At 43.1% G+C, this 13,176-nt stretch overlaps 1 protein-coding gene across 1 annotated transcript; it reads left to right on the top strand.

The window, feature by feature from the left end:
- Nucleotides 1–1,172: 1,172 nt before the first annotated feature.
- PRPH2 (peripherin 2) lies at nt 1,173–10,684 on the top strand. The gene is given in 3 exon segments (NM_205038.1): nt 1,173–2,024; nt 4,737–4,983; nt 9,739–10,684. Coding segments are annotated over 3 exon segments (1,065 nt in total). The 5' UTR covers nt 1,173–1,443; the 3' UTR covers nt 9,976–10,684.
- The last annotated feature ends 2,492 nt before the right edge of the window (nt 10,685–13,176 follow it).

Below are 13,176 nucleotides of genomic sequence, written 5' to 3'. Positions count from 1 at the left end.
TGCAACTTAAAGCCATCCCCTCTTGTCCTGTTGCTAGCCACTCAGGAGAAGAGGCCAATGCCAAGAAGCCGGGAGAGATGTTATTTCAGAGCTGCAGCTTACTGCACAGATGTGCTTAACAGGCTCTCCCAAGAAACAGCCCTCTTCACCCACCGTACAGCTAGTAGAGAACAGCCCTGATGGGCATTTTCCTTCCTCCATCCTCCTGGCACGCCCACCCCTCGCCTGCAAGGGCAGTGGCGATGCAAACAGCCTGACCTAGGAAAACCCCTGTTACTAGCTGCTCTTCCATCCAGATGGGGAGGAACATTAGAAAAATCTGCAGCTTTATATTCTTCATCACCACTTGAGCAACCTCCGGTATCCCAGGATCTAAGGCAGCAACCAAGTAGTGCACATGGTCCCATGTGGCAGCAGGCTACAAAAGTACTTTTTTGGAGCACTGCACTCTTCTGCTCCCCTTCCTCCCAAGCAGACTGTGCTGGCAGCAGGTGCCCTCACCAAGCCCTGCAGCTGCCCCTTCACCCACTCTCTATGCCCCAGCACCCACACCCTGGCCCACCTGCCCTGCTTCCAGCCTAACAGGGCCAGGTTTTTCCTTGCTTGAGTCCATTCTTCCCTGCTGCAAAGCTTTTCCAAGTAGGGTGTAGGGTTATTTATTGTGTTTCTCTTAACTTTTCCTTTCGCCTTCCCTCTCATTAAAGCCTGGAGATTGTACAGAGCCTGAAAGTAAATAGAAAATGCCAGGTGTGGGTTTTTTAGGTCACTATAAATGACATGCTTAGCTGCTTTCGGAACACATAAGCCACGGGATGTCATCTGGGGTAAACAGAGGAGGATGAGGACTGGAAAAGTGTTGGTATGAATAAATTGGGGTCACACAGAGGAGCTGCACTTATGCATTCAAGCAGCTGCTTTTATCTCCACGCCCTCTTCCCTTTTCCTCAAAGCATCCATATTCTGGTGACAAAGATCTTTTTATGCCGTTGGGTTTTCACATTCTGCCAAGCAGCCTATCATAAGAAAGCCCAAATCTACTAAATAGTAAAATGAGGGATTATTTCCACTCATCTGTTGACAGACATTTCTCCAAATTGGATCAAATGATTAAAGGTATTAGAATGACGTCTTGCAGATCCAGATCAAATCATTTGAAACCTTGAGACTGTCTCTCCTTTGCTTGGAAGGAACCACCAGAAATAGTTGTAGGTGCTAATTGCCCACTATTCTTACTAATGTGAATTTGTGAATTTGGACCTTTGAATATCTACTTGCTTGAACCCAAGCGTGGGGAGCTCAAGATGGAGGGACCGTGCAGCACTTCGCTTCGGGCTGCATCAGCCGGAGCTTTTCTAAACGCCTGAATGGTTCTTTCTCGAATCGCTTACACGGAGAAGAGGGGTTCAGGCTGCAAAAGCTTTCAGCGTCTCACGTATTGCGACGATGGCACTGCTGAAAGTCAAATTCAACCAGAAGAAACGGGTAAAACTAGCCCAGGGGCTATGGCTCATGAACTGGTTTTCAGTCTTTGCTGGAATCATCGTTTTTAGCATGGGGTTGTTCCTCAAGATTGAGCTCCGGAAGCGAAGCGAAGTGATGGACAATTCTGAAAGCCATTTTGTGCCCAATTCTTTGATACTGATGGGTATATTATCCTGCGCCTTCAATGGTTTTGCTGGCAAAATTTGTTACGATTCTCTGGATCCCGCTAAATTTGCCAAGTGGAAGCCTTTGCTGAAACCTTACCTGGCACTATGTTTCTTCTTCAACATACTCCTCTTCTTTGTCGCTCTGATTTGCTTTCTCATGCGGGGCTCCCTGGAGAGCACGCTGGCTCAGGGGCTGAAGAACAGCATGAAGTTCTACCGGGACACAGACACCCCTGGAAGGTGCTTCATGAAGAAGACAATCGACATGCTCCAAATCGAGTTCAAGTGCTGTGGGAACAATGGCTTCAAAGACTGGTTTGAAATTCAGTGGATCAGCAACAGATACCTGGACTTCAGCTCCAAAGAAGTGAAAGAGTAAGTGATTTAGCGGGGTTTGTATTGCATAGTATCATTATTTGGTCGGTGTTACGCTAGAGAAACATGCACTAAAACACATGCTGACTGAATATTTTTTGTGTAAAATGCTTTTCTTTTTTTTATCTGCCCTTGCCTTAATAGAGATGTCAAATGTTCTGCTAGATTACTTTCTCATCTGCTGAATTCCTCTAATGTTATACAGAATGTAAAACATAAAGCAGGGAAATGCAGTTCCCGATCTTAGATGGTACAGTGTAAATGGACTTCAAAAATATTCTTTTGTATCTTTTACATCTTTATAAAAATATTCTTTTGTATCTTTTACATCTATATAACTCATTATGTTGATCCTATTCCCAAAATCAAGTGTGTGACTAACAGCAGAGTAGCAGAAGTCCACTGTATGAAAAGGAGGTTTCTGTAAGACCAAAGTTCCTGTTCAGAGGCTTCTAGATAGCCACGGTCAGCACCACTTTTAAAATTCCACCTTAGATATTGGTAATTGATCTCTAGGAAACAAGCAGAAGCAGCAACACTTTAGCAACAACCCATGTGTTTTATATCCTTTATACTTAGAATTTCATTTTAAAATTCTCTCGGTGGGTTGCTTCAGCTCTGAGACAATTCAGAGCTGTCAGCATCTGTTAATGTTCCCTGCTTTACATATTATCTCTTACAGGAGTTGGACTCAATGATCCTTATCCCTTCCAACTTGAGATACTCTATCATTCTATAGTCAGATGCATTTTATGTTCTCTCTTGCGTACCAACAAATTCAAAATCAATACTCGTGCTTAATTTTTTAAACCTGATATGAAAATATCTCTGTCTTCCTCTTTGCAAACCAGAATGTGTTGTTGAGCAGAAATGCCACAGTGGCACTAATGTCAGTGTAAAGAGATATTAATCTCAAAATGAGTTTAGGTACATAAGCACAAGTGAAAAATAAACATGAGAGCTAATGAACTTCTGAAATGAAGACATGAATTCTTTGGGAATGTCACTCATTAAGTGGGTACTGTGTGGTTACACAGAGGGGCCTTCAGCTTTTGAGATATCCCACTTATGTTAAAAATGTCTGAAGTAATCTTGAAAAAAGCTTTGTGTACCTCATGGGATCCCTGTTTGACTGTGTAAATGCGGTTTCATTTGTGTGCCTCTGCATATTGCTTTGCCTAGCTGGGTGGTCTGCTTATTTTTACAATTCTCAACCAGGACGACATAGTGAAAACTCCTCCAGGGATAACCTATTGCACTGCAGGGTTAGAACAGATACATTCACTATTTAATAAAGGAGTATTTGCGTTGTGAAGGTATGCCCATGGGTATAAATAACTTCTTAAAAGTGTAATAAGTTCACCTTGCCAGCATTATATGGAGATTTGAGAGCTGTATCTTAATCCAGCAGCAGTGGAAGGGCAAAGCACGGAGGGAAAATGAGGTTATACTGCCCTTAATAAATTATGTCTTATTTAGGAATGAGAGTCGCGGCAATTTCTTTGTGCTGCTGAAAAAGGAAATAGAGCATTAAAAATCAATCCGCAAGTGGTTGTTCATGAGGGAATTGGGGGTTTGAACCACATGGGGAGGCACGATCTCTGCTCACATTCCTGGTGGGGTGTTCCGGCCCCTTTCAGGTCACTAGCAAAGTTCCCCTTATTTCCAGGGAAGTCTATCTTCTGCAAAGCAATTCTCATATTATTCATAGAGCGAAGGCCTGATCCAATCTCTCTGAAACTGGTGGAGCATTCACACATCAGTGGGAATTAGACCTAACTCAAAGCATGCTTTACATCTAGAGATAAAACCTGCATTTGGCATTTAAATGTATTTAGGTCATGACTGCAAAGTGGAATTTTGCCTTACCAGGCTTTTGCCATTATCTCTCTCTATAACACAACTTAAAAAAATTCCTATTAAAAGCTACAGGCAACTCTCAGATCTTTTTCACTTTCTTGATCGCTGGGGCTCTCCATTCATTCTGTACCATTTTCTTAGTGAAATGGTATTTATTGGAGCTGCAGTGCTCTTATAGTTTTCTCCTGCAGTCTTGGTGGAACTATTCACAGTCTAAACATCTCATGTCTAAACAGCTCAAGAAGGCACCAGACTAAATGGCTATTTACTGGGAGCAACCATGGTCTCAAATGAATTACAGTTGGGAAGCCCTTGCAAAGACTTCATGAATTCAGCACCTTGTAGCTGAAGTACATTTCATGTTTTCAATACTGGCTACCTTCTGTAGTCAGGAATAAAGACATAGCCCCTTCCTGGAGCTACATCACAGAGAAGATACTAGATTTGCTGGACCAGTGGTCTAGCTGGATATGGTGGGTTGTTGTGGGTCCTTTTCCAAGGTCACCTCCAGTGGTCTTTATACCCTAGCTATGCTGTGATCACTCTTTTTCTGAACGTCTTTCATGAATTTTCTCTCTACTTTTCTTAAAAATTAAGTTATTTGAAGGAGCTGCCTGAGAAGGGCATATGTTTATACCAAAGAGTTAAATATAGAGTCAGTGTAGCCTTGACCAAACCACCTGAGGGGAATGGTGCTGAGTAAACAGGACACGTGGAGAAATTGCACATCCAGAAAGCACTGTGGAAAATCTTCATTACCCTTACTTCCCTTTCTCATTCAAGTTTGCTTTGGTGTATCTTTACATGTGCAAGTGTGTACTGATGCTTCCTTCTGCCCTTGCCTGCATGCAGTCGAATCAAAAGCAACGTTGATGGACGGTACCTGGTTGATGGTGTCCCCTTCAGCTGCTGCAACCCCAGCTCCCCGAGGCCCTGCATCCAGTACCAGGTCACCAACAACTCGGCTCACTACAGCTACGACTACCAGACGGAGGAGCTCAACCTCTGGGGCCGTGGCTGCCGGGAAGCCCTCCTGCACTACTACAGCAGCATGATGAGCTCCATGGGTGCCGTTGTCCTCCTTGTCTGGCTTTTTGAGGTAATCTGTCAGCATGGTAATGCTCACTCCTAAAAATTTGCTAAAATTACGTCAATCATCCACCACCATTCTCTGGCCAGGAAATCACAGAAGGTCCCAGGCTTAAGATGGGACGCCCAGGAAGGGCTGAGGTTACAGAACCCCCTGCAAAGGAAGTCCCATCACAGTGTCCCCACAACCAGGGGAACAAGCAGACCAGCTTTGTGCCTGATGCAGAGCACTGGATGGGGAGTGTGAGAGTTCAACTCTCCAGGTACATTATTTCCACCTGTGTCACTCCTACTGGGGAATAGAAAGTGCTCAGAGCAGTGTACCAAAGACAGATGGCAAGAAGATGTGGGGTATATAGTGGAAATAAGGGCTTTATGTGATGATAAAAATAAAACCTGGAGCCATGTGCTGTGTCCAGCTTCAGATCAGCGTTTGGCTTAAGGTTCTCCATCAGCTTTTCAACTTTTTTGGTCACAAGATGGAATTCTGGCAAAGCAGGCAGATCAGTTTTGGTTTAGTCTGTTATCAGGAACCTCAGTGTCTGTGCAAACTGGTGCTGACATGGACACCATCACCTGAAGTGCAGCTTTGTTGCTAAAATATTGTTCATTTGATGTGACAAAAAGACATCCCTCTGCTCTTCAGAGGCAGGAAATTTTCTCACTGAGGTGTTTAATCAGAGCTAATGTCAAGGGTGTGTGGGCTGGAAGGGCACTCAGGCACGTGAGTGCTGGCAGCTGCTGCCCAATGACATCACCTGTGTGGAATGATTGGGCTGGCTTTTCCAAAATGAAGATGAACACAAATGAACAAAGAAGCACTGCATTGTGATGCAGGTGTTGGTCTACAGCCTTCCAAGCAAACACCTTCCCTAATATCCTGTGAGAGAGAAGAAAAACATCACATAGTTAGTTCATGTTTTGTTGTTGTAAGAACAAGCACTCTGCATGCCTGAGAAATGTGCTATCTACCTGTAGCACCATTACTCCGGGCAGAAAGCAGAGAGAAGGCTGCAGCATGTGTCTCAGCACAGACACCAAGGCTGAGTCCTTGAGGAGAGGGCAGCTCTGCTGTACATGAAAATCAAGAGATCCAAAACCCTGGCGTTGAATTGCACAAAAATGCTGTGAAAAAATCATGAGCAGGAGCCTGTAATATACCTCTGCTGCCTTCTGGGAGAGCAGTGGTGGTGATAATGTTAATAGCAGCAATAAAAATACTGCATTTTATTTCTAACTTTTCAAATTATACCCTGCCAGTGTTTTCAACATGTGGAGTAATGAGGAATACAATCTTCTCTTCTTTTTCCTTCATCTTTTTTGAAATAAAAAGTGAAATTTTCTTTCAGGTAATCAGAGGATTCTCCAGGCAAAGCTTTAGGGAACTCTTGCCTGCACTTACAGGCCTGGGTTCTATTAACTGCCTTCTGGGTATTCATGACTTGCCCGGTATTCCATAATAACAGAGCCATATCCGGGTCTCTTCCTCTATTGTTTAGGGGAACTTTGAAGGGAGGAAGTGAAGCAGGAAGAAGGCACCAGTTCACCCTCTCTTGGAACACAGTCACTTTCTCTAAACTGCAATCAGGGTAGGAAGTGGTTTTGTGCTGAGTTGCAGTGAAGGAGAGACCCAAGGCTCTTGGCAAAGGTTGGGCTTCAGCCTCTCAAGGGTGTGACATAGAGGGAACAGGCCCCAGAAACCCTGCCAGTGGGGCCAGGGGGACCTGGGGGTGGGAAGTGTGGCAGGGCCCCAGAGAGATGTCCTCATGGATGTTACCTGCATGAGCAAGATGCCAGAGCACCACTGGGCAGGCTGCTTGGGTCTGAAGTTTCTATACAAACCTACTGTGAAGTATTAAGACCTCTATTTAAAAAAAAAAAAAAAAGAAAATGCAGCCTGTCATGTTTTCTGGAAGTGTATAATTATCCACATGCTGCTTTTACTGGCAAAGCTGTAGGATTCCCTGGAGTGATGGTCAGTCATGAGGGTGACAAAAAAAGATCACACTGTGCCCTGGCTAAGCCGCCTCAGGCTAAAACCTGGCAAACAGATGGGCTTGGCTGCAGAAGGTCAAGCAGAGCAAGCTCAACCATCTTAGTGACTTCCTCAGCCAGAAAGAGGAAACTAGGGGGTTGAAGAGTGCATTTCAAAAGCAGGGATGGGAAGGCTGGTTCTCCAGACAGTTTGTCCGTTGGCCAGAGTAAATCATCGCTCTGCAAAACTGGTCTAGCTTTGGGATGCCCTTCTGAATTGATTAAGCACAGATCTACATCTCAGAGCATCACAAACTGAGTGGCGTTAGCAGGGACCTCTGGAGGCCATCTGTTCCAAGCCCCCTGCTCAAGCAGGGCCCCCTAGAGCAGGTTGACCATGACCTTGCCCAGGCAGCTTCTGAAAATCTTCAAAGATTGAGACTCCACAGTCTCTCTGGAAGTGCCCATGCTTAGGCATCCTCATATTAAAATAGCTTTTCCTGATGTTAGGAAGAAATCTCTGGTGTTTCAATTTGCGCCCATTGCCACTTGTCCTGTCACTGAGCAACCTTTGCAGGCTCCATCTTTGCACCTTCCTTTCCAGTATTTATATACATGGATAAGATCCCGCTGAGTCTTCGCTTCTTCAGGCTGAGCAGGCCCAGGTCTCTCAGCCCTTCCTCACAGGAGAGGTGCTCCAGTCCCTCAGTCATCTTCATGGCCCTACACTGGACTCTCTCCAGTCCATGTTTCTTCTGTACAGGGGAGCCCAGAACTGGACCCAGAACTCCAGGAAAGGCTTTACCAGTGCTGAGGGGAGAGGAAAAAATCACTTCCATCGACATGTTGACAACACTTTCCTAAAGCAGCCCATGATACCATTAGCCTTCCTTGCTGCAAGGGCACATTGCTGACCAGTGTTCTGACCAATGCTCAGCTCAGTGTCCAGCAGGACTCCAAGGTCTTTTTCTGCAGAGCTGCTTTCCAAAAGGCAGATTGCCAGCCTGTATTGATGCCTGGGGTTGTCCCTTCCCAGGCTCAGGACCTTGCACTGGTTGAACTTCAAACTTGCTGAGGTTCCTATCTGTCCATTTCTTCAGCCTCTCACAGTCCCTTAAAGTATTTCTATAAACTTAGGCCAATTCAAGGTATTTCTACAAAGCTGAAGCATGCTGAGGCATTAACATACATTTCTGAATTAACAGAGAAGTCCAGCTGCCATTCATAATTTCTCTGAGAATGTGATCTGTGTATTGCATACTGCTCTAAGTGTCCTGGCCAGGGCTCAAAAATGGAAAGAGATGGGGCTATTGAAAAGCTATCTGCATTGGAGGTTCAGGATAAATAATTTACAACATAAATTACTTCAGCAAAACTGAATGTGGGAAATGGATTTAGCAGGTAGTTGTCTCTAACTTCTCATCCAGCAGAGAAGGCAGTTTCAGGTCAGAGGTGACGAGCTGAAGCACTTAGGACTGCTTTTAGCAAGCCTCTTAAGCCTGGAGACTCAAAATCTTTCTGAGTATGACTTATAAGAAAAGGAAGTCTTAAAATGAGAGAAAATGTCATAGAATCTCATTTGAAGGCAAGTCTGCTGGTCCGTTCAACGTCAGCAGTTTCCTTTTTAAAGCAAGACCATATTTAGTGACTAATTTCTCTCCAGGAAGCCTGAAAGTATGATTAATTACACTGCCAAGTAGTGGGACTTAGTAAATCAGTCACAAGAGAATGCTACTGCTGACATACAGTGAGGAGGCACAGGTAGAGAACAACATGGAGACCACCTTTTACGTCCAGTCCTATTAACATATTAATCTTTACCTGCAACAACCATAAATATGAAAGTTATTTGAACCATAAATATGAAAAATGAAAACAACCATAAATATGAAAAATGAAAGTTATTAGTCTCATTACTGACAGAAAGAAAACTGGGGCTCAGAGTGAAAGGAAGATGCCAGATACTTAAAATCCTACGACTAGTATGATGTAATTTATCACTTCTTGTGGCCTTTATAGAAGGGTGCTTCATTTGATTTACGCCACTGTAGTATTAGGTAGATTCAGAACAAAGTAGGACTGTCTCCAGATTCAGAGCCATGAGAACCTTCTTTGAGGACCAAGGAATCAAGGAGGTTGCATTCCTATGTTAGACAGGATGACAAGTTGCTTTTGGATATTGAAGTACTTGATGAAGTTTGTTTGTTTGGCTGAAGTCTTCCCCATTGTGGCCTTGAGCGAAGACAGAAAAACACAAACGTCTGAAAATGCTGAGTGCAACCAATGGTTGCTTTTGTCTTCCACAAGTTTGGAGATGCTGATCATATACGGACAGCACAACCAGGATAAGAAGGTTAAGGAATAGTCCACAGAAGCACAGGCTTGACCAGTCCTGTGTTTTAAATGAGTCCAAAAGCCAGACATGAATTTTACATTTAGCCATGCTATGGGTCAGAATCACAAACTGGTTACCTGACACAGTTTGCAAGTGTTCTCCATCTTCGTCTTTACCTAGAGGATGTTGCTGCATCCTGACCACTTTCTCAGCCACTTCATCAAGCTGGCTCTTTTTGGCACTTTCTTTCCATATTTTGCAGATTTCACAGCCGTATTTCACACTTTTCCTCATAAGCACTACACAGCTGCAATCAGTTTACCCTCAACATCGTTAGGAAACGGGCAGCTTTAGCAGGGTGAGCATTGTTCTGCTGATAGCAGAGGTCAGCAAAGACACAAACAGGCATAGGAAGCTTTTCCTGACTGTCCCTCTCTTTCCCATTGCATGGTGCAGATGTCTGTGATGGTTGGCTTGCGTCTTTTGCACACCTCTCTGGAAAGCATCGCAAATCCTGAAGACCCTGAGTGTGAAAGTGAAGGGTGGATTCTAGAGAACAGCCTGAAAGACACTCTGAAGTCTGCGCTGGAGAGCTTGAAAAAGATTGGTAAGTTCAATCAGGTGGAAGCAGGTGCCGAAGGGGCTGAAGGAGAAGAAGCTGGGAAGACTCCAGCCATCACAACAGTCAGTTGAGCTTCTAAATGATGCGAACTCTGATCAGAGGAATGAAAAAACTGAGGATTGTGAATACCTACTTTTTAAAAGCTACGTATCAACCATCAGAATACACGTTTCTACACACGCTATCTTTTTTATTATTATTATACATGCATACGGAAGGATACAGCATAGCGCACCTTGGGATAATGCATTTATCCTCTCAGTGAGTACACCAGATTCATAACTTCTGGGGGAAAATGACCCCACTAGGACTTTCAATACTTACGTGTTCCCTTACCAGGGACTGCTAGCATTAAAAAGAAATCATCATAATTGTTGGCATCACACTGATCCGTTCCATCTTATCTTGAAATTAAAAGTGGAATTTGAAATGTTAGTATTTTTTCTCAAGTTGGCTTGCCATCATACTTGATGTACGTTAACCTACAAAGACAAATGTCTTGGTTTTCTGGAGAGTAACGTGTTAAAAGTCAAAGGAAGAATAATTTCCAGAAGTGTATATAATAACCTAGTGTTTCGACAAACCTCTCATATAATGTGTTTTTTTTTTTTTGTTGATGTGCTAAGCAGTGGTATTTCCTGCTGTATTCTTAAGATGTACTTAATAGAACAAAAAAAAAAGTTATTCTGAGAACTTCAGTACTAAACAAAAATTGTAACTTAAGAACAGAGCAAGCATGAAAACAACACCAAGGTAAGATTTATGGGTTTTGTTCTTGGGTGGTTTTTTTCAGTCAGTTTATCCTGAATGAATGCATTGTAGATTTATGCTTCACCTTGTACTCAAACAAGCAGAAGTTTAGGAGATTCCTCTTGTAGTGGGTGGAATCAACGCTATGAGCATGTGCCAGTCACGGCTATTCTGGATGTTTATAAATACATAATCTCATAGCTTTCTCCATGGTATTCAAGTCCAACTACTTTTAAATTTAAAATTAAAAAAAAAAAAAAAGAAAAAAAAAGAAAAAAAGGAAAAAAAAAAGAGGATACTTAGAACAAACACTTTGACTCTTTTCCAGTGTCCTAGCAAATGGTTTCCGTTCATTGGTAAGTACATCAAGCCTCAAACTTTGAGGCTGGAGAAATGTAAGTTTAAATCTGTCCCCAGCTTGCAAACTTTGCAACACTTGTTTTTCTTCATCAGTGACCAAGTACCCTTCATTGTATCTTACAAGTCAAAGGGAAAGTACATTTTGCATGTGCTGCCTGTCTCCAAACATTGGTCATAGATGGAGGACCCTGTTTGAATACATTAAGTTGCAATAAACCGTGGGAAGCTTGCTGTGGGATGCATCCTCCAGTAAAGGAGCAGAGCATCACCTTGAGTCTTCCTACAGCTGCTGGATAAGTTCAACTAAAGGGAAAGAAACCAGAGAGAGTTCACTAACCTTCCTGTTCACACACCACCATCTCTCAGCTAGGAGACAGACCCCACACCTAGGTTTTGCACTGCTGTGCAAAATTTCTAATCTTCTATGGGGCACCCCAGGGAGTTTTCTCAGCAGGTCCTGTCCACCTGGCTGGTGGCCATTCTTCAAACAAGCCATGTCTGTGGCTGCCTAATCATTGCACAGCTCCTTGGTTTTCATTCTCAGTCGCTTGTGCTCTCACTCCAGCAGCACTGCAGAACCACAGCCCCTCTGGCTTTTGTTCAGAGTGATAAGCAGCTCCTCCTAGATGGGCAGATCAGTCCATGACAGGACAGGTAGGAATGTGTCCGTGCATCAAGACGGGGTCTACATCCCAGTGGTCAAGCTGTTTCAGGCCACCTGCACACAAGGCTTGATTTTGACAGGTATTTATGGCACCCTTTTTTTTTTTTTTTTTTTTTTTTTTTTTTGAAAGCCGATGACAGCTTTTATAATATAATAATAATAAATTATAATAAAAAAGAACAAAAAGCAAAGTCAACTCTGAAGTACACATAAGAGCAACCAGAAAGAGGGGACCAAGGTAAAAGCCAACTTGCTATTCACCACAGCCTATCGTTGATTGCTTTGCTGAGGGAAACTGCACAGCAGAATTGGGTAGAACAGAGCAGATGCTTTCCTCTCAGTGAGAAGTCCATACAACCAGCTGCTCGTCTCAGCTGGCCCGTGAGAGAAGAACAAGGTTTCACATGGTGTGTGACGCAGCCCCATTTGTCGGAGAAGAGCTTTGTGGAGGAAACACATTATGAATAGGGGCTGCATTACAAGGATTACAGGTTTTCCTTGTGAAGCTTCAGTGTGCTGTGATCCACACAGGTTATTTGGCCAGACATCAGGTTTTTCAAAGAGATCTAGATCTATTGCTGTCTTAGAAATTTGGTTTAGGATGTTACTATAGACAAGACTCTGCAGTTGCTTGTGGTCTCTATTCTATTCAGTTTGTTGCTAGGGAGACAAACTGTCAAATTATTACTTCAACACCACCTTGGAGAAGCCAATTCCAAGAGCAACGTTGTCACTGCATAAGCTGGGTAGAGACCATGTGAGGCGGGTTTATGAAGAATAATACTGGAGTTGGGGCTTCGTGCAAGTAAGAACCAATAGTAGCATGCTCGCGCTGTCTAAAATAAAGCCTCCTGTTTAATGAAGATCTTTGTAACATCTCATGATTATTACAGAATTGTAATATGGTTGTTTTGTAAAATATTACATGTAATATATAATTGATTCAATCTTTAATATATTTTCTTGTGACGTGGCAAATGCTGTTCTAGATGAAGATATCTCTGCTGCGCGCAAATGTAAGTTTAGGTATTAAAGTTCTATTGCAAGTAAAAAACTTCTTTAAAGAAAATGTTTAAAAATACATTCAATTTAATACAGATTTGTCTAATTTGCATTACTGCTGACTTTTTGCTTCCACGGTCGTTTTCTGACCCATTTTATGTGTTCTCATAGGGAAGCTTTCACCTTTATAAAATGGCTCAGAGAAAGCAAAACTTCATTGTGTCTTGTGCCAAGCCAACCTCAGGATGTACAGATTGCTAATTTGCTTTCCTTTCACTAGAAGCAGAATTTGCCAGACCAGTTCAGAGTCCCCTTTTGCAGTGAGCCAGAATTATATCATCTTCAAAGGCCTTGACTTGTAGAAGTGTTCAACATCTTCAGTATCTTTGACAATCATCTCAGCTGGGTTTATAAGCCCCTTTTTTCCCCCTCAATCCCCACTCACAGCAGACATTCTGAAGTTAGCACTGCTGCAGTTTTAAATTGCACCTGAATC

The sequence above is a fragment of the Gallus gallus genome, chromosome 3, assembly GCF_016699485.2.
Source record: "Gallus gallus isolate bGalGal1 chromosome 3, bGalGal1.mat.broiler.GRCg7b, whole genome shotgun sequence".
Classification (NCBI taxonomy): domain Eukaryota; kingdom Metazoa; phylum Chordata; class Aves; order Galliformes; family Phasianidae; genus Gallus; species Gallus gallus.
This window is presented reverse-complemented; position numbering and strand designations above follow the sequence as displayed.